A 25,716-nucleotide genomic window follows, 5' to 3' on the forward strand; every position below is an offset into this window, starting at 1 on the left:
AGAATCTTATATAAATGAGAAATAACTGATATAATGATAAAGAACAATTATATTTTAATCTGGTCATATTGAAATCATATAGGTTTATAATAATGAAAACTGCTTTCTGAAATTATTGGCATGATTCATCTGTGCTCATGTTTTCCAGTTTTCCTGTCAGTAATGAATTATAATCAGAATCCACATTATGTTGAAGAAAAGACATGAAATACCAGAACATCTAATCAATGATCAAATCAGTAGGTACTTACTGAATACTTGTGTACCTAGAACTTTTATAGGCATGCCTCATTCTAGCCCATAAACTTCCTGTTAGATCTTTTTGGAGACCCTCTATGTGCTAACATAGATAGTATCCACAATGCCTCCTTGAAAACCAATTTATAAAGCTGATCATTTAAACATAGTTCAGGTTTCCCTGATGCTTTAATTTAGGATTATGTACTCAATGAAACATTTAACATCAAATAAATCAGAGCTTCATAGCAAAGCCATGACAGCTTATTCTCTACAATCAGGTAAATTATAAAATTATGCTTCAAATCATAGGATATTTAAAGCTGGGAGGAGCTTTGGAGGTCATCCTTTATTTTATAGAAAGGAAACCAGGCCCAGTGTCACCACCTTGGCTAATGCTGCAGTCATTTGGGGGAAGTTGGAACCAGAATGCGAGTTTGCTGGCTACAGTGTTGGCCTCTTTACTCCACTTGCTCCCTGCCAGTGTCCATGTGGATTATAAGCAATACTCCAATGACAATGAGCACTATAAAACTCTACTCTAGCATGCATTGAAACATATCTAAAACAAGCATGCTACCTCTTAATTAAACACATTAAACACTTAATTGACTTTTATTTAGAGAGCTTTTGAGAGATCCTTGAATGGCTCCAATACCTTAAAAATCTAGCCTCCTTAAGGACAATTATTTGTTTAGAAATATTTATTGAGTGCCTATGATATGTGGTGACCACTAGAGATACGACCCTGAGCTCCCACCCTCAGTGATACAGCTCCCACCCTCGGTGAGTTTACAGATTTTGGAGAGCCAGAAAAATGACAAGGCCAATATCTTGCAGCTACATAAGAATAAACACAGGACACCAAGGAAATGCATAGAAGATGGTCCAAGCTAATGGGGATGAGGGAAGCTTCCTGGAGGAATAGCATGGTTTGTGGGAGGGGGTGTGGGCATGTCAGTGAGAGGAAGAGCATTCCAGGAAAGGGAACGGCATGTTCAAAGGCCTGTAGGTGAGAAATGATGCATTCCTCAGGGAAATTAGAAGTTCAGTGCTGGAGTGGGGGCTATGGTGAGTGACAAGAGCAGGGGAGGAGAGCAAGAGCCATATCAGGAAGGCCCCACAAGCAAGGCACTTGAAGAAACTTGCACTGCATCCTAAAGGCAAAGGGAAAACACCGAGTTTGCACGGAGAGCAACAGAGTGGAGGTCAGATGTGGGCTTTCAAAGATGAATAGGGGTATGGTAGAAAATGAGGTAAAGGCATAAGGATTTGGGGCAAGGAGGCCCTCACAGCACCCAGAGGAGGGGTAGAGAGACTTAAGCAAATGACCCTGGGGTGAAGACATGTAAGCAGAGGAGAGAGATGGCAGGGAGGCAGACACACGAGGACCTGGAAAGGGGACTATGTGAACGCGAGCCTCCTTGTTTTTCATTAATGGAGTGATTTATTATTCCCCCCAGCTTCATTAAGGTATAATTGACAAATGAAAATCGTCTATATTTATGATGTTTTGATATATGTGTACATTGTGAAATGATTAAATCAAGCTAATTAACATAGCCATCACCTCGCATACTTAACAATTTTTATGTGTGTGGTGAGTACATCTTAACTCTACTCTCTTAGCAAATTTCAAGTAAACAATGCAGTTTTATAAGCTGTAGTCGCTGTGCTGTACATTAGATCACCAGAACATATTCATCTTGTAACTGAAAGTTTGTACCTCTTTTTTTTTTTTTTTTGAGATGGAGTCTCGCTGTTGTTGCCCGGGCTGGAGTGCAATGGCACAATCTTGGCTCACTGCAACCTCTGCCTCCCGGGTTCCAGCAATTCTCCTGCCTCAGCCTCCCAAGTAGCTTAGATTACAGGTGCCCGCTACCATACTCAGCTAATTTTTGTATTTTCAGTAGAGACGGGGATTTCACCATGTTGGCTGGGTTGGTCTCGAACTCCTGACCTCATGTGATCCACCTACCTCGGTCTCCCAAAGTGCTGGGATTACAGGCATAAGCCACCACACCTGGCCTGAAAGTCTGTACCCTTTGACCAGCATCTCCCTGTTTCCCCAGCTCCCCAGCCCCTGGAAACCATTGTTCTACTTTCTGCTTCCATCAGTTTGACTTTTGTAGATTCGATACAGTATGTAAATGAGATCATACAGTCTTTGTCTTTCTGTGCCTGATTTATTTCACTTAGTATAACATCCTCTGGTACATTTACATTGTAAATGACAGGATTTCTTTTTTTATGGCAGAATAATATTCCATTGTATATGTGCACCACATTTTCTTTATTCATTCATCCATTGATAGACACTTAGGTTGATTCCTTATTTTGACTGTTGTGAATATGCTGCATTGAACATGGGGGTAAGGATATCTCTTCAACAGACTGATTTCATTTTCTTTGGACATATACTCGGATGTGGGATTGCTGGATGACATGGTAATTCTTATTTTTATGTTTTGGAGGAATCTCATTGTTTTCCATATGGGTTTATTAATTTACATTCCTGCTAACAATTTAGAAGGGCTCCCTTTTCTCCACATCCTTGCCAACACTTATCTTTTGTTTTTTAATAACAGCCATTCTAACGGATGTGAGATAATATCTCATTGTGGCCTTAATTTGCATTTACCTGATATTAGTGATGTTGAGCATTTTTTCATATGCCTTTTGACCATTTGTATGTCTTCTTTTTGAGAAATGTCTATTCACATCCTTTGTCCATTTTAAAAATTAGGGTATTTGTTTTCGTGCTGTTGATTTGTTAGAGTTCCTTATATATTTTGGATATTAATCCCTTATCAAATGTATGGTTTACAAATATTATCTTCCATTCTACAAATTGTCTCTTCATTCTGTTGGTTGTTTCTTTTACTTTTGGTGCAATCCCATTTGTCTGCCTTTGCTTTTATTGCCTGTGCTTTTAGGGTTATATCCAAAAAGTCATTGCCCAGACCAATGTCACGAAGCTTTTTCTTATGTTTTCTTCCAGTAGTTTTATAACTTCAAGTCTTACATTTAAGTCTTTAGTCAATTTTGAGTTAATTTTTGTATACAGTGTGAGCTAAGGGCCCAATTACATTCTTCTGCATATGGATGTACTATTTTCCCAATACCACTTATTGATGAGACTGCTTTTTCCCCATTGTGTGTTCTTGTCACCTTTGTTAAAAATCAATTAAACATAAACGTGTGGGTTTATTTCTGGGCTCTTTATTTTGTTCCATGGGATTATATGTCTGTTTTTATGCCAGTACCATGCCATTTTGATTACTATAGCTTTATAGTGTATTTGGACATTGGGTATTTGATGCCTCCACCTTTGTTCTTTTTGCTCAGGATTGCTTTGATCTTTTGGAATCTTTTCTGTTTCCATATGAATTTAGAATTCTTTTTCCAAATTTCTGTGGAAAATGCCATTAGAATTTCAATAGGGATTGCTTTGAGGATTGCATAGAAGAATCTGTAGCTTTCTTTGGATAGTATAGGCATTTTAACAATATTAATTCTTCCAATCCATGAACATGGAATATCTTTCCATTTATGTACATCTTCTTCAATTTTCTGCATCTTTTTTTTGGTGTGTGTGAGTCAGGACCTTACTCTGTCATCCATGTTGGAGTGCAGTGGCATGATCATGGCTCACTGTAGCCTCAGTCTCCCTGAACTCAGGTGATCTTCCCTCCTCAGACTCTCGAGTAGCTAGGACATACTACCACACCTGGATAATTTTTTAAAATTTTTTTGTAGATACAGGGTTTCTCCATGCTTCTCAAGCCGGTCTCAAACTCCTGGGCTCAAGCGATCTGCCCACTTAAGCCATGCAAAATGCTGAGATTACAGGTGTGAGCCACTGCGCCTGGCCTCATCAATGTTTTATAATTTTCAATGCACAGATCTTTCACCTCTATGGTTAAATTTATTCCTAAGTAGTTTTTTTTTTTTTTTGGATGCTACCGTAAATGAGATTGTTTCCTTGATTTCTTTTTCAGATAGTTCACTGTGAGTATATAGAGGTGCTACTGACTTTTGTATGTTAATTTTGTATTCTATAACTTTACTGAATTCATTTATTAGTTCTAACCGGTTTTTGGTGGAGTCTTCAGGGTTTTCTATATATCATATCATGTTATCTGCAGAGAAAGTTTATTTCTTTTTCAGTTTGAATATCTCCATTTCCTTTCCTTGCCTAACTGCTCTGGGTAGGACTTCCAGTAACATGTTGAACGGAAGTAGCAAGGGTGGGCATCCTGGTCTCATTTCTGATCTTAGAGGAAAAGCTTTTAGCTTTTCACCATTGATTATGATATTAGCTGTGGCCCTGTCATACATAGCCTTTATTGTGTTGAGGTACAGGGGTCTCCTTTTTCTACTTTGATTTCTTGCTATCTGAATAAGCAAGCCAGAAGGGCAAGGGCAGGCTGAGAAAGGCAGGGTACAAAAGATAGCCAGATCTTCCTTTCTTGTTTCTGTGATGCTGGGAAGATGCAGAGGGTGAAATGACCTCAGAGTTTGTTTGTTTTATTTGTTTGACTAAACCCTATTCCTAACCTCTTGTCCCACTCTCAATCCATTCTTATGTTAGAAACGTACTAACTTGTATGTTAGAATGAAAAGAGAGGTAGCTTCTCAAAGGGGCAAAGGGGAAATGAAGGACCTTATGCTTTCAAGGGATTGTTCCCCAGTGTCATAGCCAACTTTTTGTTTGCTAAAGCAAGCCAGGCATATAGAGCAATTGTAGAGGCAGTGTTGGGAAGGTTGACCCTTGGACCTTGCCCAGTCTCTGAGGACAACAGCAGTGGTTGGGGTAGGGCTCCTGGTCCAGGTGCCTAGAAGTTCCTCAGGGCTTCTTATGGCCATCTGACAGGAGCCAGGAAATAGTGCCACTGGTTCCTGAGAATGCCTGGTTCCTTGAGGACTTATCCAAAGTGAAGACAGAGCATTGTTTTTGGCCTTTTCTTTGGCTCCAGGAGAAAGTAGCTTACCCGAGAGACAAGTAGCTTGGACAGAGCTGCCCCTAGGTCTCTGGCAGCCCTGTTACGTAGGGTTGGGTGATTAATAGCTCAAACATATAATTTGCAGGAAGCTCTGAGACGATGAGTGACTTGACAAAATTGGCAAGTTGATGGTGGAGTCAGGACTAGAACCCATATCCTCCCTTTGACTCCTGGTCCAATACTCCTTCCAATATGCCTAAAGCCCCCTTGCCTTCCCAGCTGCATTACCTTCTTCTCTTCCAGTCCCCAGTTCTGCCAGGTATACACCCTCTGAACAGACCTTGAGCACTCTCGTTATATTATGGGTTGAATTACGTACCCCCAAATTTATGTGTTGAAGTCCTAAGCCTCCATATCTTAGAATGTGACCTTATTTGGAAATAGGCTCATTGCAGCTATAGTTAAGTTAGGATGAGGTCATACTGGAGTAGGGTGTGCCTCTAATCCAATATGACTGATGTCATTATAAAAAGGGAAAATGTGCAGACAGACACAACTAGAGGGAGAATACCATGTGAAGATGAAGGCAGTGATCAGGATCATACATCTACAGGCCAAAGAACACCAAAGATTGCCAGCAGACAGCCAGAAGCTGGGAGAGAGAGACAGAACAGATTCCTGCCTTGCAGCCCTCTGAAAGAACCAACCCTTTTGACACTGATTTTGGACTTCTAGTCTCCAGAAGGTGGAGGGAACGGGTTTTTGTTGTCCTAATCCACCCAGATTGTGGTGTTTTGTTACAGCAGCCCTGACAAACTAACAGACTGTCGAAAGCCTTCTGAGCACCTTCCTGGCAGTAATTTCACAATGATCCACAGGATTACTCTACCTGACAAGGCCATGGCACAGTGGGGCCAAGCTTAATGGAAGATGACCCTTGGGCTTGGTCCTAAACCCCTCAGCACTTTAGTTGAGCGCTTCTAGTTGACCTGCTGCTCCTCAAGGGCCTATCCAAGATTGCATACTCTGGTGATAATGGATTCTTTTTTTAAAAAATCATCTTTGGGCTGGGTGCGGTGGCTCACGCCTGTAATCCCAGCACTTTGGGAGGCTGAGGCGGATGGATCATGAGGTCAGGAGATTGAGACTATCCTGGCTAACACGGTGAAACCCCGTCTCTACTAAAAATACAAAAACAAAACAAAAAAAACTATCCGGGTGTGATGGTGGGCGTCTGTAGTCCCAGCTACTGCAGAGGCTGAGGCAGGAGAATGGCGTGAACCCGGGAGGCGGAGCTTTTAGTGAGCCGAGATCGTACCACTGCACTCCAGCCTGGGCGACACAGCGAGACTCCGTCTCAAAAAAAAAAAAAAAAAAAAATCATCTCTGGCCGGGTGTGGTGGCTCACGCCTGTAATCCCAGCACTTTGGGAGGCTGAGGCAGGCGGATCACGAGGTCAGGAGTTCCAGACCAGCCTGGCCAGCATGGTGAAACCCCGTCTCTACTAAAAATACAAAAATTAACCGGGCGTGGTGGCGTGTGCCTGTAATCCCAACCACTTGGGAGACTGAGGTGAGAGAATCGCTTGACCCTGGGAGGTGGAGGTGCAGTGAGCCGAGATCACTCCACTGCACTCCAGCCTGGGCGACAGAGTGAGACTCTGTCTCAAAAAAAAAAAAAAAAAAAAAAAAAAAAAAAAAAAAATCATCTGTAAAAGTGTGAGTCGCCAATGCTATAGATAAAGCCATGTCAGCAATAAGTTTTTTGTTTTTGTTTTTTTTTGTGTTTTTTTTGGGAAATTAAGAAATAAGAACATCCTTACATTTAGAATCTGCAAATATGCAGTATCTGAAATACTTGCTAATTGCTGAGCAATACACAAGATAGGTGTGTGTATGTGTGTGTGTAATATGTAATATACTGAGACATATATGTAATACATATACAGTATTTGCTTTACATGAAAACATATACACATGCATCCTGAATTTGATCTTTGCTTAACATTCTTTCTTAAAACATCTCTTCAAAATGTTTGTCATAAAAAGATACACTGTATTGTTTATATGCTGTGTCTTGGTTTAAAACTTTTCTTGGCTGGATTCTTTGGATCTTAGGAAAATGCTAAAAGGGTATCCAGATACACATATAAAAGTACTTACCAAGGAACATTTCAATAACAGATGCCTTCATAGTGAGAACAACAGTCCTCATAAATATCAGAATGACACCCTGGAGAGAAAGAAACAATAACATCATCATATTTCAGCCAGGGGTTCTGCATTGGATGCACAGAGTGTGTGGGAATGGGCTGCATCATTTTGCATTGCCCTCTGGAGTCTTAGGATTCCAGGCTACAGATTTCCATAAGCAGCACATAGAGATAGCAGTGGCTGGCCTTGCTGGTACCCAGAGATGCTATTTTCAGTTAGAAAGCCCATTCTGGCCACCAGCCTCCAATTCTTCAAATATTTGATGTTTACTTAGAACTGAAGAGGAAATAACTCTACGATTTTGAGAATATGTCCAAGTAGTCTTCTTTATGAGAATATGTCCAAGTAGCCACATTTATGGCATTCAGAAAACATATTTAGATTACGATTATTAATACTTCACTATTCATTTGATAAATATTAAACTCCTATTATATGGCTACATTTTGTTAGAAAGTGCTAAAAATTGAATTAAAAAACAATTATCACCCTTGAAAGACTTACAGTTTAATATAGGTGGAAAAACGTACGTGGACACAAATAACCATGTTAATTTGCATAAGAGAATGTTAAGTCCTCATAAGAGAGTGTAAGGGGAAATTTATAGAGCAGTGGTTCTCAAACTTTGCTGCGTATTATTTAATAGTATCACCTGGGAGTTTAAAAAAGTCCTGATGCCCAGGCTGTATCCCAGACCAATTGAATAAGACTCTCTTGGGTTGGGAGTCTAGTTAATTAAGTTTTAACAACTTCTCAAGTAATTCCAACATGCAACCAAGTTTGAGAACCAGTGGTTTTGAGTCGGCTTCTTGAACCTTTTTTTTTTTTTTTTTTGAGACGTAGTCTCTGTCACCCAGGCTGGAGTGCAGTGGCATGATCTTGGCTCACTGCATCCTTCGCCTCCTGGGTTTAAGCAATTCTGTGCCTCAGCCTTCCAAGTAGCTGGAATCACAGGCACGTGCCACCACGCCTAGCTATTTTTTGTATCTTTAGTAGAGACGAGGTTTCACCATCTTGGCCAGGCTGGTCTTGAACTTCTGACATCTTGATCTACCTGCCTGGGCCTCCCAAAGTGCTGGGATTACAGGCGTGAGGCCCTGAGCCCGGCCGGCTTGTGTATACTCATTACCTGGGGCTCTTGCTAAAGTGCAGGTTCTAATCCAGTAGGTACGGGTGGTGCTAGAGATTCCCCAAGGGCCAGAAAGTTTAGAAGGACAGAGATTACGGCAGCTATGGGAATAAGAGAAAGCCTCATAGAGATGGTGGCAACTGGGTCAACTTTGAAGAATGAACAGGCTTTGAACATGCAGAAACGAGAGAAGTGGCTCCAAGTGGGGGAACAGTGCCAACAGAGACCCAGACGTTGGAGAGTGCAACAGATATGAAAATGCTGGTGATCTATGAGGGAGTTTCTCATCTTTCTCTTAAGGCTATGAGGAAACTGTCAAAGGTTTACTCGTACTACTATTAATTGAGTATATTCTGTGCATTCTGTATTGTTTTGAATCCACACAATAAGTCACCATGATAGGTCTTATGATCCTCATTGAACAGATGAGGAAACTAAGGCTTAGAGAAGTTAAATGTCATAACCGTGGTCCAAGGTGGTGAAAGGATTAGAATGGAGGTGAAAGTGGGTGGGAGGAATCTGCCCTGGGCACAGGCAATAAGGGAGAAATATGTAGAGAATGAAAAGACTTAAAGTTGGTCTGCTTTTTATTATCCTTATGAGTTAGCAATTTTAAACAATGTCAATGGTAGTGAAACACTCCTCCCCTCTGGGCAGATGGCTTCCACTATATCCCCCCCGCTCCGGTGCCACGGTTGTGTGGCCCAGAGCTGGCATTCATAACTCTACGCTCTGCTGTGTTCAGTGGTGTACTGGTTAAAAAAAAATAGAGATAAAAGCCCTGATTTGCAGAGCTTGTCAGTTTCTGTGGTAGCAAATCCTCTTACCATGGCTGATTTTGAAGCTACCAAAGTGACATCACTGAATGGAGATCTAGAGAGATAAGCACAATCTAGTACTAGCTAGGCCCAATCTAAGCTTATAAACACTATTTGATACACTGCTATGCATATTTATTAATAAAAAGCAATTATTAGATTATGGGTTGAGATAGTATACAAGTACTCGATGCAATTAACTTAAAGTTGTTTAGTATATGAAAGCTTTATTACAAGCAATTAAATTAAGCAGCAAGAGTAACCCCAAACAGAACTGATCACTTTATTAATTTGCAACGACGATTGCAATGTGTTAAATTTCCCAATTAAGGTAGTTGGCCGCTGGTTACGTCTTTAGCTTCAAAATAAAAACAAAATAATATGTACAATCTGTTTGGCAACTTGATGTTTAAGTAGCCAGATTATATTTTGGAAATAGTGTGATAACAGGTAATTTTTTTGTTTTTTATTAATTTGAGAAACTCCAGAACGATTTATGTATCTTCAAGCCTGAGTGTTTAACTTTCCTATTGGATAAATACAGTATACCAAGTTGCCCTACTGGACCCACCTATGCAGCCCCATTAATTGACTGTTACCACTCAACATTGCAGATTTCATCCGAGTTATCCTTGACTTCTCTTTCTCTTTCTCTTACACCCCACATGCTCTCCACCCTCCAGTCCTGTTGGTACTACATTCAAAGTCTATCCAGAAACTGACCATTTCTCAGCATCTCACCATTACCAATGCCATCTGTGGCAGCCTCTGCCCTGTCCCACCTAGATTATTGCAATTAGCCTCATAACTAGGCGGTTCCCTTCTTCCTTTGTCCTCTGCAGTTCACAGAGCAGCCAGCATGATCCTGTTCAAAGTCAGTCAGTCCATGGCATTTCTTGGCTTACACTCTACAGTGGCTCCCTCGTCTTACTCAGAAGAAAAGCCTAAGTCTTTACAAGTGGCTCAGGACCCTACTTGATTTGGCCTCTGTCCACCCTTCTGTTCTCATTTCACACTATTCTCCTGCTCAATTAGTAATCTTCAGCCACACCAGCCTCTTGGCTGTTTCTGGAACACCTCTTACCTCAGGGTCTCTGCACTTGTTGTACCACCTTTTCCTCTATTTCCCCGGATAAGCACATGACTTGCTCCCTCATTTCTTTCAAATCTTTGCTTAAATGTTACCTCTCATGAGACATTCCCTGGTTATCCAATTTAAAAATCACAATTCCCCTCCCACCTCTCCCACCACCAACCGATATATCCAATCCATTTCCTACTGGCTTTTTTCTCCATTGACTTATCACTTCTGACATACTTTATACTCTACTTATTTATTTTTTATGGAGTTCCCCACTATAATGCAAGCTCCACAAGGGCAGGGATTTTTATTTGACTTTTTGAGTGCTCAGTAAATATGTGTTGAATCAATGTGAGTAATGAGGGCTCCCCCTTTTCCCTAGAAAATTTAAAGAGGAAACAAAACAACAAAGGGAAGACAATCTTATGAATACATTAGAAACGACTATTATACACGATATGTTATTTTTTTATTTATATATTTATTTATTGAGATGGAGTCTCGCTTTGTAGCCCAGGCTAGAGTGCAATGGTGCAATTTCAGCTCACTGCAACCTCCACCTTCTGGGTTCAAGCAATTATCTGCCTCAGCCTCCCAAGTAGCTGGGATTACAGGTGCCTGCCACCTCACCTGGCTAATTTTTGTGTTTTTAGTATGGATGGGGTTTCACCATGTTGGCCAGGCTGGTATTGAACTTCTGACTTTGTGATCCACCCTCCTCGGCCTCCCAAAGTGTTGGGATTACAGGTGAGAGCCACTGCCCCCGGCCAAATTATACACTTTAAATGGCATATTTTATGGTATGTGAATCATATCTCAATAAAAATTAATAAAGCAGTATTGATATTGATATTACTGCTAATCAACAAACAAACCCAAAGGGAAGGCGGAGAGCAGAGAGAAGTGCTCTCAGATCTGTCCTACAACTTTAGAGTCATGATGGACATGACCTTTAGAAGCTGGAATGAATGAATAAAAACCAACAGGATTCTGGGAGATGCTCTAATCCTCGAGGAGATCTCACCCAAGTGTTGGCTTATCAATGATGGAAACTGACCAGAATCACTCTAGTGTCAGAATACTTGAAGCTTATTTCTCACCACTGCAATTTCTACACTTGCTTGGTCCGTTGACTCAAGCACTTAAAATGTAAATGTGCCTTTTGAAATGTGTGGAAAAAGAAAAAAATCAAACCCTCTCTCAGCCATTGCCAAGGCTGAGCATGAGGACTGCCACCAGCACCATTAAGCAGTTTCTGCAGGCAGTCCAATGTCACAGAGCTGTGGGGCACATGGTAACACTGGAGCCCTAATTCCTCACGTGCTCACCCAGGTTCTAACAAAAACGGAACAATAGGGGCTTCCAAAAGAATGTGTTACTGATTCACAAATTTATGGATGTGCCATGACATATAAAGAATCCCAAATATGTAGTTCTGGTGAGGCAAATGACGCCTGGTTGTGAAAGAAGAGTATACATTAGTGTAAATGGATTAGCACAACAAAGTTCATTAGATCTCTCTTTCTTTTTTTTTTTTTTTTTTTTTTTTTTTGAGACGGAGTCTCGCTCTGTCGCCCAGGCTGGAGTGCAGTGGCATGATCTCGGCTCACTGCAAGCTCTGCCTCCTGGGTTTTACGCCATTCTCCTGCCTCAGCCTCCTGAGTAGCTGGGACTACAGGCGCCCGCCACCGCGCCCGGCTAATTTTTTGTATTTTTAGTAGAGACGGGGTTTCACCGTGGTCTCGATCTCCTGACCTTGTGATCCGCCCGCCTCGGCCTCCCAAAGTGCTGGGATTACAGGCGTGAGCCACCGCGCCCGGCTAGATCTCTCTTTCTGCCCAGAGTCAGAAGAGAGCAAGTTGGTAATAAATAATAATATTGCTTTATATTTATATAGTTTTTCACAGTGTTTTAAATAAAGTGACTTTGTGTGCATTTCTAGAGTTGCCTATTTTGTTCACTGTTCAGTTTCTAGAGCCTGGAATAGTGCTTGGTAGTGGGTACGACAATACACGTTTGTTGAGAAAATGCGTGAATACAAACTTGTTCTTCACAGTAAACTTGTGCAGGATGTGGAGTATGCACGATTCCCATTTTAAAGGTAAGGAAACTGAGGCCTGCAGTGGGTAAGTGACTTATTCAAGGTCACATACACAAAATCAAGCCTGGGTTTCATGGCTCCTGATCCTGCACCCTTCTTTCTACCCCTTGTGTATAAGACAATCTGCAGGTTGCATCTTGTTAAGATTGAAAAAGCAAAATGGACTTTTCTTAAATCTCTGTGTCAAAATGCTTGAGATTTACAGATAAGGGGCAAATTGTTCATCAGTTAAAGATGTATGAGAAGAATACGCTTTGTCAAATGTGGAGGAAGTGTAAAAAGGCAAAGAAAGCAAAAAGGAATTTAAGCAGGGAAAATAAAGACCACAGCGAGAAGAAGACACTTGATAATGTTCACCACTGGTGACCAGGAAGTGTGAAAAATTAAAGCAAGTCCATTGGGAATTGAATGTGGCAATGTATGCAAAAGCAACTTGGAGAAAGAGTGACTAAAATTGAAAAAACTCCTATTATCAAGTGTTGGTGAGGAGTGGAGGACTGAAATAATTGCTAACAGGAATGTAAAATAGTACAACTACTTTGGAAAACAGTTTGGTGGTATCTCGAAAAGTTAAAAAGCTGAGTATATTCCCACCATATGTTGCAGCCATTTCACTCCTTGGCATTTTCTGAAGAGGAATGAAAGTATATGTCCATACAATGACTTCTGCATATATATTTTTAACAACTTTATTTCTCATAGCTCCAAACTGGGAAAGATGCAAAATCTATCAACAGATAAATGGATAAACACATTGTGGTTTATCCATACAATGGAATGCTACTCAGCAATAAAAAGGAATGAACTATTGATACATAAAACAACAGGAATGGATCTCAAAATAATTACGTTAAGTGAAAGCAGTCAGAAAAGAGTACATTCTGTCCAATTTTACATTCATATCATTACATTGCATCTGGAAACTGTACTCTATAGTAACAAAGAGCACATCAGTGGTATCCAGGAGCCTGGGGAGTGGGAGTGGAGAGTCCTGGAGACATAAGAGCAGAAGTAAGACAGCAAAGGAACACATGAAAAATTTGGGGATGGATGTGTTCATTATCTTGATGTGGTGATGGTTTCACAGTATTCATATGCCAAAACTTATCAGATTCTATACTTTAAATATATATATTCTTCATGCCTAGAGAGTGGGAGGAGTATTCACTAGAACCCAATAACAGTGGTTGTGTCAGGGAAAGAGAACTGGATAAGTGGTGATCAGAGATGGGAAGGTGTCTTACCATTTTGTTCTATTTAAATCTTTACCCTGTGCATATATGTTAATAAACCCAATATTAGTAAAATATAAAAATGAAATAATGAAAAAACTCTTGAAATTGAAACGGACACTTAAGAGGTATTGTTGTTATCATTATCACTTCCACCACTAAATTTAGCAGTGCTTCAATTAACATAAACCAGATAGAGGCCGGGCGCGGTGGCTCAAGCCTGTAATCCCAGCACTTTGGGAGGCCGAGACGGGTGGATCACGAGGTCAGGAGATCGAGACCATCCTGGCTAACACGGTGAAACCCCGTCTCTACTAAAAAAATACAAAAAAAAAAATAGCCGGGTGAGGTGGCGGGCGCCTGTAGTCCCAGCTACTCGGGAGGCTGAGGCAGGAGAATGGCGTGAACCCAGGAGGCGGAGCTTGCAGTGAGCTGAGATCCGGCCACTGCACTCCAGCCTGGGTGACAGAGCGAGACTCCGTCTCAAAAAAAAAAAAAAAAAAAAAAAAAAACAAACAAAAAAAAAAAAAACCAGATAGAGTCCGAAGAGCTTCATTATATGTGATCTGTTAGGAAGACTTAACATATACAGACAATGTTGATCTCAGATGGGAAGCTGCAGCCATCTCCTAACTCACTCTTGCTCCTTGCTCCAGGTCAATCTTTCTTTCAGTTGGAAAGGATCAGCTTCCTAAAGCACAGGTCTGATTGTGCATTCACCTGCTCAGAATTCTTCTTCATAGTCCACTCATTCTCTACAGAATAAAGCTCAAATTCCTTAGTGAGGCATTACAAACTCTTCATGAAATGGCCTGCCTTCCCTTTCAACACCATCTCACTGCAATTCTCCTGAGTAATCCTCTCCTTTGACCCCAGCACACCTGGGCTTTTGGTCTTTTCTCCACACTCTACATGTCAGTACCTTGGCTCACATTCACATTATTGTTCTATCTGGATTACTTTACCAACCCTCACCACAAACCCATCCATCTTTCAAGCTTCAGCTCCTGGGCCACCTCTTCTACATAAATCGCCCTGATTTCCTAAAACCAAAATTCATCTTCTTTTGTGCATCCATTAATCATTCAAAAATAAAAGCATATGTACTATGTGCCAGGCAGAGAGAACCAAGATGCAGATCCTGGCATTAAGTTGCTTTGAGTCTTCCTGCAGGAGACCAGCATGCATGCATCATAACTAATATTTACTGAGCATATACTGTCAGTAATATATTAACTCATTTAATCTTCACAGCAACTCTATGAGGTAGAGACTATTTCTTGCCTTCATTTTAGAGGTAAGGAATTGGAAGCATGCAGAGGTTACAGACTTTCCAAGGCTAGAAAGAAGAGGAGCTGGATTCAAATCAGACGTTCCAAGTCCAGAAGCTCTGCATTTCTCCCCTTGCCATAGCTGTTTCATAGTACATGCACTTACTCCATCTTCATTCTAATTTAATTGACCTGAGTTTATATCGATATTGTTTTATTTATTTATTTATTTAGTTAGTTAGTTAGTTAGTTTTGAGACAGAGTTTCACTCTGTCACCCAGGCTGGAGTACGGTGGCGTGATCTGGGCTCACTGCAGCCTCCACCTCCTGGGTTCAAGCGATTCTCCTGCATCAACCTTCCAAGTAGCTGGGGTTACAGGTGTCCACCACCACACCTGGCTAATTTTTGTATTTTTAATAGAGATGAGGTTTCACCATGTTGGTCAGGCTGGACTCGAACTTCTGACTTCAGGTGATCTGCCCACCTCAGCCTCCCAAAGTGCTGGGATTACAGGCGTGAGTCACTGTGCCTGGCCCGATATTGTTTTAAAGCTTTCCAAGTGACTCTACTGTGCAAACAGCATTGGGAACCTCTGCTACTGGGGATGCAGTGATGGCAAAAGGGTGCATGGGCACATAGGCCTGAAACGTGGGGATTGGGAGGGGCTTGAATTTATTTAATTGGCAGGTTGGAAAACAATGAATGAGTGAACAGGAAAGGACAGGACCTAGCGACAGTGGAGCTTCAGAACTAGGAGTTGCTCAGCAAGGCTGGGAGAGGAATCAGACTGTCAGAGAGGGATGAAGGGTCATGTCAGCCTTGAATGTCATGCCTAAAGAATGTGGAACTGATCCTTTAGGCAACAGGGAGACATGGAAGGCTTAAAAATTATTTTTGCATTCATCATTTTTAATAAGTCCCCTAGAGGCTTACTTGAGCCACTCGCTTGGAAAAAATTCTGCCCTAGTAGACATATAGGATTTATGTAATGTTGGTGTTTGTCTGAACTACAATGCTACATGGGGGAGCACCCAACCATACTCTTTGTCCATGAGGCAGAAAGAGCCAGTATCCATCTGGAAACATTTACTAGTTACAAGAGGCTGTGCTGTGTTTCCAAAATGCCAAAAATCCCTTGAGGACAGACATCTCTGAATGGGGTGAGGCCACATCTGCAGCCCTGCTTTCTTCATCTCTGCCTGACCGTAAAGCCTCCTCCGCTTGTCAGTGGATGTGGGTTGATCTGGTGAGGACAGGAAAAGGAAGCTGGCACTAGATGGGGAGTGGGGAGGTCCTTTACAATGTGGTGGTGGCCTCTATCTGTACATAAACCTTCATACAGATGTATTCCTCTGGCCGAGGTCCGAAACACTGCATTTCCTGTTGCCACAACACCAGTGGCCACCTTGGAATCATCATTACAATCCCCCAGGATTCTATGAGAGAGAGAGAGAGAGAGAGAGAGAGAGAGAGAGAGAGGGAGTGCCAGAGGGGACAGTAGTTTTTCTTTCTTTCTTGAGTTTTCTTCTCTTCCCAATTCTTCTTTACTTCCTTTTTTTTTAATCCTAAAGAAATTCTGGCAGAAAATGTGAGCCAAATAGGTAAGGAAGGGGAAATTTTGTCTTTTCTCAATATGTTGGTTCCCAAGAATGCACAAGGCTATTGAAGATGTGCTCTGAGTCAGGCTACGTGGACTGGATGGACACTGTTGGTGGCCTACGCAGAGCATCATTTTCCCCTTTCTCCTTCCTAACAGAATCCCAATTTGGTAAAGGAAATCAGTGCAGCCTGGCCACTGAGAGGAAGCGGGTCCATCTGCAGCTCCCAGGCGGATCCCACTTTGGGGCCTAAGGCAAAGATGGTTAGACACGCCCCCTTGCTGGCAACTGCTCCGGGCTTGGGCCCATCAGCACCAGGCCCTTGCCGGGTGATCATACTAGTTACTAGTCCAGGTGGACTGTGTCCTGGGTTGTAACAGACAGAATGGAAGGACTTGAAGCCTATGTTTTTTTGGGGGAGAGGGTGGCTCTCTTGTTGGAAATGAACAAGGGAGCAGGTTGTTGGGGGTCTGCTGGCTGCCATCTTGTGACCACGAGAAAAGTCCAGCAGAGGAAAATCCTAACTCAAGGCGAGGAGGGCAGCCAGGCAAATCACAGAGAGATGAGTCAGAGCTATGATTTGTCTTGTGCCTGGGGGACTGGGCCTGCCCCTGGACTGTCTGTTATGTGAGATAATACATTTCCCTTGCACTCGGCTGGCAGCTGAAAGATTATTCCTAACTGCTACCTAACTCGCAGTGGCCGTCCGTACAGTAGTTTTAACTGCAGAAGGCTGTAATAACAGGAGTTTATACCAGAGTCTGCAGAGAGTTTTCTCACTAAACTGTTTTCTCATTTGAACCACCGAAGAGCTCCTTGAGGAGGCAAAATGGACATTGGAATTCCTGTAATTCAGAGCAGGGAAGTGACTTGGCCAAAGTCACCAGCCCAGATCTCCAACTTCATATTGCGCTCTTTCTATCCTGCCAACTCCTCACATGGTTGTCACTGTAAGTTTCAAATGATTCCATGATTTGTTCTATGATGCTCTAATAAAATAAAAATGCCACTCTTCATTTGCATAGCACTTTTCACTTTTCAAAGCCTGGTTACATCTACAACTGAAGCAGCTCAATTATTATTGTCAGATGCAGAGATGACAGTCACTGAAATGTAAATGACTCAGCTGGTCAAAAGCTTGTGATCTAGCAAAAAAAGATAACTGAAGCCAATTGAGGTCTCCATTGGGATTTTGGGAGCGGGATTCTGAAAGCTTCAGAAGCTGTGAGTGCCAAGCTGCAGGCCATATGGGGCCCTGAATAAGATGTGTAAGAGGACGGCAGAGAGAGATGGAGAGAATAAGTATATGGCCCTGGGAGGAGCAGGCGGAGAAGATCCCTTCATTTCTCACCGCTTTCCAGGTCCCATTTCCAGTCTGAAGAAGGTCTAGCTCAGCTCTGTCTCCTGTGCATGATATTGATGTTTTTGGGCCTTTGACTTGAGCCAGTTTAAGTTGGCTTCTGTTTCCTGCAGTTTTGATTAAAACCCTTTTCATATTTATTGTTCTAGTTATGTCCTGTTCCCCAAAATGATTAGTAGTAAAATGAAAACACTCAAAATGAAAAGGACATACGTGCTTGTCTTTTGGTAACATCAAAGCAGAGGGTCCCTAGAGAGGCTATCCCCAACCCTGCAGCCAAGCTCTGGGAAGAAGTGTGGCAAGAAATCCTGTGAGTTGTCACAGCCACTGAGAAGGTCTGGGATGCTCAGGAAACAAAAAATGGAAGTGGGTGACCTTGAAACCATGCTGTCAGAATGTTGCTGTAGAGTTTCCTCATATATTTTTGACAGTAGTTCACAACCAGAGGTGATTTGGTCCCACAGGAGACATATAATAGTGTTTGGAGACTTTTTGGGTTGTCACAACTTTGACAAGAGAGGGGGATGCTGCTGGCACCTAGTGGGTGGAGGCCAGAGTAGAGATACTGCTGACCATCCTGCAATGCCCAGGACAGCCTCCACAACAAAGAAGTGCTCAGCCCCACAGGCCAATAGTGCCAGGGCCGAGAAACTGATTTATGAGAATGTTTATTTCTCGATGTATTCATGAGAATGTTATGCTTACTGACATTCCAATCTAGGAACTTCCCATAAATATTGTATGTACTTTTGTGATGACTAGAATGCGTATCCCCTTCTCCAGGATCACCCTTCACCACCAACAGTCAGAGAAAATCCTACAGCAAACGTGTTTCCTCACAGGCAGTTGGGTGGGGTTAAAGACCTCATCCATGTATACAACTGATGTATGCCTGTGCCATTAGGTTCATTGATCCATGTGGCATGTTTCTACATGTCGGAAAACCAAAAAGGCAAAGCCATTTTTGGTCGTGTGTTTCAGACCGTTATTTTGTACTGCGTTAGGAACCTGACATATGGTAATGCTTACCACATCCACAAAGGCTTTGACCAATGGTGATTTCTAGAGAGACTACAAACAGTAATTACATTTCTGAAGTGGTAGTTTAGATCTTATATTGCCAGTGGGAAAAAATACTAGTTTGCAGGCATGCCCCAAATGAGCTCTAAAGAAACCCGTCCAAGAGTTATTTATCCTGTGTAATGGAAAGGGGCACGAACATCAGTAAATCTAAAGGAAAGAGGCTAGGACCTCAAAAAGACGAGGTGGGCCGTGATTGCTCCTCTGAGTTACCCTGGAAACCATGAGTGGTTTAAAGATTCTGATGAAGCTTTGGAAGATGAGTTTCTCTCATCACAAACTCCTTTGCCTAATGTGTTTGACACTGCGGATTAGCCTTGCCTCCTCCTGGTTCTTCCCTTTGGGCTTTGAGGTTTGTAGTTGCCAAGGGGCCGTCTACTGTGAATTTGGAGCTGGGTGTTTGGTTCTGCTCAACTATTATCCCTAGAGCCTGGACTAGCCTGAATACTCTGTGCTTTTTGGTCTGCCTTCAATTCTGAAGCACAGAAAAACATTCTCAGGTCCGGCAAGACTTTCCAGCTGAGATAGGAAGGAAGATGAGGGTGTGTCTGCAAGATCCACGCCCTCCCCTCTGCTGCTCAGTAGAGAATGGGCTCCTCTCAGATGACAGGGTTCTGAGAGGCAGATGAGGGGCTGCCTCTCAGAAGCACATTCTTGAATCCCAGCAACCAGAGACCTGGGTGAAATGGAGGGTGTGGAGGACAGTGTCTGTGGCTCAGGAATTGAGGGCTGTGGAGAATTAAGCCTTGGGAATTTCCAGGGACCAGTAGAAACAGAGTCATTTAGAAGCAGGAGACCCAGCTCTCCAAAGGCAGCCACCAAATGTCCTACTTCAGAGGCCTTCCTGGGAACAACCCCAGCTCTGAAGGAGCCCTCAGACTCTCCTGCAGGGCCCCCTGACTATTTTGGCCTGGATATATATAGTGGCCTGTTAAATGAGATGGGATTGATCCTTTCAGTCTTCTTTCTGGGAAGTTTTAGAAGTGTAGAGTTCATGCCCATAGTAATAACTATCGTTTACTAAATGTTTCCTATATGCTGCATACGGTACACAGGTGATTTTACTTAATTGTCATGGTGATCCTATTGGGTAAGGACTAGTGCGCCCATTCATCAGAGCAGGAAATTGAGGCTTAAAGAACTTTAATACACTGCTCAAGCTGGCCGGGAGTGGTGGCTCACGCCTGTAATCCGAACACTTTGGGAGGCCGAGGTGGGTGGATCACCTGAGGTCAGGAGTTCAAGACCAGGCTAGCCAACCTGGTGAAACCCCATCTCTACTAAAAATACAAAAATTAGCCGGGCATGGTGGCATGCACCTGTAATCCCAGTTACTCCGGAGGCTGAGGCAGGAGAATCAATCAAACCTGGGAGGCAGAAGTTGCAGTGAGCCGAGATCGCTGGCGACACAGCGAGACTCAGACAAACAAAAAACAAAAAACCAACCAAACAAAAAAACCTGCCGAAGCTTATAGAATAAATGTATAGCAGAACCAGAATTCTATCCCAAACCTCAAACACTTAACTCCATTTAACATAGAATTTCCCCACTGTACAAGATGGTTTTATCTTCCTTTTTGCCTTGATGCCAATATCCCAGGCTTTTTGAGACACTTGGCTGACAATTGTTAAAACACACACTATAAAGTACATACCTTGTATAATACAGTGGTCTTAGTTACAAGATTAAGCGATTTTTCAAGAGTCATATTTGAGCCTGAACTCACAGCTCTGTCTCACACACAAATGTTATTTAGGGTAAAATGATGCACCAGGCATATTTTTAAGTGTAACCAGGCATAACACACCCATCTAAGTCAACATTTGAGTGTGTCATAATTGACTGTGTAATGGGATGTTAAAATAAGATGATCCTTTTGTCTTAGTTTCGGTTGAGGCCTCAAGACAATAGGAGCCAACCACTTCCATGTTCCAAAGTGGTCTCTTTGAAGCTCCTCTCACTAGTGCCTGAAGTGGGGGGCGGAGGGGGCGGGTAGGGGAGCCACCAGCTCCTCTTGCATTTGGGTAGGGGGAAGAGGAGGGAAAATGCCTACAACTTGTCTTTAAGAAATTTTTGCTTTCTGATCTCCGACTACCTCTCTGTTTCTACAGCCTCTTGCCTGGAGAGGCATCAGCCAGGGATCTTGGTTCTCAGTCACCTCCTTTCAAAAGCCAGCTTGGATGCCCAGTAACCCAATTTGAAGTGGCTGAGTAGTTGTGTCTCAGGGGCTGATGTCTGCCTCTGTGGACTTGGTGTCTGTCCCATGATTAAGTCCTCTATAGGAGAGGGGAAGAGCTTGTGGCGATTAGGATTCTCTGTGTGACAGAGTCAGCCTGGGGTTGTTTTTGCTCCAGCCTGAGTCGGGTGCATGGAGGGCTGAGGAGCCTATGCAGAAAGCAGCCAGACAGAGTTTACCAGTTGCCCAAGGGCTGAGGGAGGAACTGTAAATCCCCAGCCAGAATGGATTTATTTCACAACATCTATGGAACTACACGTGAGGAACCCCCAACGCAGTAGGGGAGGGAATCCTCACAGCACCCATAGACATGCCCTATGGGAACAAGCAGCAGCTGAAAACCCCGGGGAAGCTCAGGGCACCTGGATGCTGGCTCATAACAGTACCAACTAGTGAGGCCTGTCCCTGCCTCTCACCTTACCTCCCTGTGTCCGCTTCAACTCTGGATATGAAGAGACTACCGTTAGTGGCCAAGGGGAAGAGAGGTAAAGGCGCAAGGCAGAGAAAGAAAATTCAACCATGCCCCCTGTTCACTGCAGAAAGCAAGCCTGGATGTGGAGGATAAGACTTTAAGCTTTGAATATCATTTTTACAATTTTAAGGATTATCTAGTATTACGTACATGTTAATGACTGAACTGAGATTGTTTGGGAGTGGAATATGAGCAAGGTCTTTTTTTAAAAAAAAAATCCTCTGAGCGTGGCCTGACAGATTTCATCCAGAGCAGAGGCAAGAACTGCCCCCCAGACAGTGGGTGAGTGAGTGGTAGGTGGTGTCTGGGGGAAATTGAGGCATGCGAGGATGGCGCCCTCTGTGTCTGCTAGTCCAAAGCACACCCTTGGGCTCCCCTTTCCTGCTCCTTCAGCTTGCTGCAGACACACTGGCCTCCCAAGCACGATTCCACTCAGGGCTGTTCATTTGCTTTTCCCTCTGCCTGGAATGCTCTTCCTTCAGGGACCCGCATAGGTTACCTCCTGACTTCCTTCATCTCTCTGTTTAACATTCACCAAATCATGCAATGCAAATCATCACACGCACTGCTCTCTGCATCTTACTTTGCTACTTACGTTTTTCACAGCCCATTATCACCATCAGGCATCTTACTGTATTTGTTTATGGTGTGCCCCCAGATTAGGAAAATGGACATAATTTTGTTCACTCTTCTTCCCAAGCACATGGGATTGGGAATAGCACATGGAGGTGGCCCAATAAATATTTGCTCCTGCTGTTGTTGAATGTTATCTCTCTTCCCCCAAACTCTTTTTGCCTTTTGGAGTGCAGATTTACTCACTATGTTGTATAAACACGGCCAGTCTGGGCAAGTTAACTTGCACCTTTATGTCCAAAGCATGTTTTCTGTCTGGAACACAAAGAAGCCCGGTGGAGGGAATTCACATAGCATTAAGATGCCAGTGACCTGATCCCTTGGAAACTACATGTAAGTTTCCCCCGAGGGCATAGGTATATATTTTTTTCTTTTTGAATAAGAGAAGAAAGAATGCGGTAACAGAATACCTTCTCACTATAGCCTGAAGGGTGATTTTTATGAATTTTATCACACGTCCACACAGAAGTGTAGCCTTTCTCAAACTGAAGGAAAGAATTTGAGAAATGCTTACTAGAGTCTTGTCAATGTGGAGACCCTTATCAGGGAAAGTGATTTGCTGAAGTAGTTTGAGTCACAAGGAAGCGTGATTCTTTCTGCGACAAGCTGCGGAGTTAACCTTCCAAGTGAAGATAAAGGAAAGGTTTTGGAGACTGGCTACACTGAGGGCTTCAAGATGGAGTTTCCTCAGCCTTTCCTCCTCTCGTATCGCCTAACTCCCCTGAGTCAGCTTTTCCCCATCCACCCAAAAAGGAGATTATCCACCAATGACAGAAATAAAAGCCTTCTTCTCCTGACAAACCTTTCCCTGCGAGTTCCTTGTCTCCACGCCTCTCCATTATTATTACTAAGGTGTCTCTACCTGCAAGCAGAAACATTTTTTTTTCTTAAAGAAATTTCACTTGGCTTGAGAACTATGTTTTCAGGGATGGCGAAGACTAATTTGGTGCTGTCACAGAAAAACCAGGAACAGGTATAATTGTTGCCTGGCAGGTTAAAAGTCTGACTTTGGAAGTAGACCTCTTGGATTTGAAACTGAGCTCCCTCCCTTCCTAGCTGTGTGGCTTCGGACAACTTACTCAAATTATCAGTGCCTTCGTTTTTTTCATCTGTATAATGGCGATGGTAAGAGCCCCTCATATGTTTGCTGTTAGGGTTAAATGACTTAATATGACCGGGAGTGATGGCTCACGCTTGTAATCCCGGCACTTTGGGAGGCCGAGGTGGGCGGATCACGAGGTCAGGAGATCGAGACCATCCTGGCTAACACGGTGAAACCCCATCTCTTCTAAAAATACAAAAAGCTAGCCGGTCGAGGTGGCGGGCGCCTGTAGTCCCAGCTACTCGGGAGGCTGAGGCAGGACAATGGCGTGAACCCGGGAGGCAGAGCTTGCAGTGAGCGGAGATCACGCCACAGCACTCCAGCCTGGGCGACAGAGCAAGACTCCGCCTCAAAAAAAAAAAAAAAAAGAAAAGAGACTTAATATATGAAAAGGGCTTGAACAGTGGGTGGCACATAAGAATAGCTCTGTAAGTGTTAGCAGTTATTATTATTATTATTTAATTGAGATAGGGTCTTGCTCTGTTGCCCAGGCTGGAGTGCATGATCATAGCTCATTGCAATCTCGAATGCCTGGGCTCAAGTTATCTTCCTGCCTCAGCCTCTTTACTAGTTGGGACTACAGGCAGCACAGCCATGCCTGGCTAACTTTTTAATTTTTAGTAGGGGCAAGGTCTCACTATGTTGCCTGGGCTGGTCTCAATCTCCTGGCCTCAAGTGATTCTCCTGCCTCAGCCACCCAAAGTGTTGGGTTCACAGGTATGAGCCACCATACCTGGCCTATTATTATTGTTGTTGGGGTGATGGTTAATCATTATAACATCACCACCACCACCACCACCACCGTCATCATGACCACCACCATCTTGCAAAATGCTATGTGTGTTTGAGGGCCAGGAATTTCACTGTCTTCTGCAAACCACTGGGAGATACATTTTAAGACAGTGAGAGGGAAACCTTTTGAGATTTCTCAGATTACAACCATCACAGAAGTTGCCTCTTTCATTTATTATTTATTGATTGACTAGCTCAGATCCCCTGGATAAAGAGATGGCAACTAGTTTCTAATGATTATATTAATATCACATAATTCCGTGAATCTATTTGCTAAACGTATCCAATGAGTTAATGTGTAAAACTTTGAAGATTATTACAAATGATTTGTCTCACAGCTGATCTGATTTCTTTATTATAGTCACATACAATTTAAAAAATTTACTAACATTTGGGTGCTGACAGGGTGCCAGGCGCTGATCAAACCTCTTTGCCATAGCTCTGCGGAGTACGCAGTAATAATAGACCCCTTTTATAGATGAGAAAACTGAGGCCAAGAGACTTTAAGTAACTTGCCAACATTAACACATTTAAAAAGTAGCACAGCTTCCTGCCTAACACCCACAGGACCCATAGCACAGGAAGGGCCATTTTTGCCTTGACCTCACATGTAAGGCTTTAAATTAAGGCATTTGACATTCTTTCCACATGGGGTTATACTGACAGTCCCAGAAATACAGCAGAAAATGGAAAAAAGTCTTTCACACAACTTGGACCCACAGTCTCCAGTACGCTATGTATATGTGTGTACATATATATACACATATATATAATCTCCTCAAATTGTCTTGTGAAGAATATAGAGACTTGTATAGGTATATATATGTATATGTGTATGTATATATACATAATCTCTAATTGTCTTGTGAAGAATATAATTATAGTAAATTTCATTTTTGTATACATGAAAGTCTCTGGTTAGGTAAACATGCATATTTAAAATATACCATAAGTTTCATAGCCCTGTTTCGATACTTCTTCATTTAGCAATGTACACAGAGTCTCAACAATGAAATTTTCCTGGCCACGTTTTGACATTGGAGAGGTCCCAGTGCATAGAACCATAGGATTGAGAGGGAAACTTAGAGATTATCTTGTCTAACTTCTTCATTTCGTATGTGATGAAATAGAGATGGAGACGTTGAGTAAGCTCTCCAAGGCACCACAGCTAAATGCCCTTCTACTGACAGACAGACCCATGTGTTCTGTCTTGTCCCTACTGCTGCTGACACTTGGCTCACACCTCCAAGCGTGAGCAAGGAGAAGGGAAGCTGCACATGTGGGCACAGCTTCATGGGAACATGTTGGGGACCAGGAAGTTTTTATTACATAAATGCTTTCTAAAGTAATCTTTTTTTTTTTTTTAATATGTGAGGAATAAAAGATTACATTTTCTTTCTCTCTCTCTCTCTC

At 42.6% G+C, this 25,716-nt stretch overlaps 1 protein-coding gene across 6 annotated transcripts in view; it reads right to left on the minus strand.

Moving 5' to 3' along the window:
- The window catches only part of VIT (vitrin), a 128,208-nt gene that overhangs the window by 100,190 nt on the left and 2,302 nt on the right, over positions 1-25,716 (minus strand). For all 6 annotated transcript variants that reach the window (XM_045369503.3, XM_005576140.5, XM_045369502.3 and 3 more), the window contains exon 2: positions 7,346-7,415. In XM_045369503.3, the coding sequence (XP_045225438.2) occupies positions 7,346-7,397 (52 nt within the window). In that variant the 5' untranslated portion in view covers positions 7,398-7,415. The remainder of the gene's footprint in view (positions 1-7,345; positions 7,416-25,716) is intronic.

The sequence above is a fragment of the Macaca fascicularis genome, chromosome 13 (genome assembly GCF_037993035.2).
Source record: "Macaca fascicularis isolate 582-1 chromosome 13, T2T-MFA8v1.1".
NCBI lineage: Eukaryota > Metazoa > Chordata > Mammalia > Primates > Cercopithecidae > Macaca > Macaca fascicularis.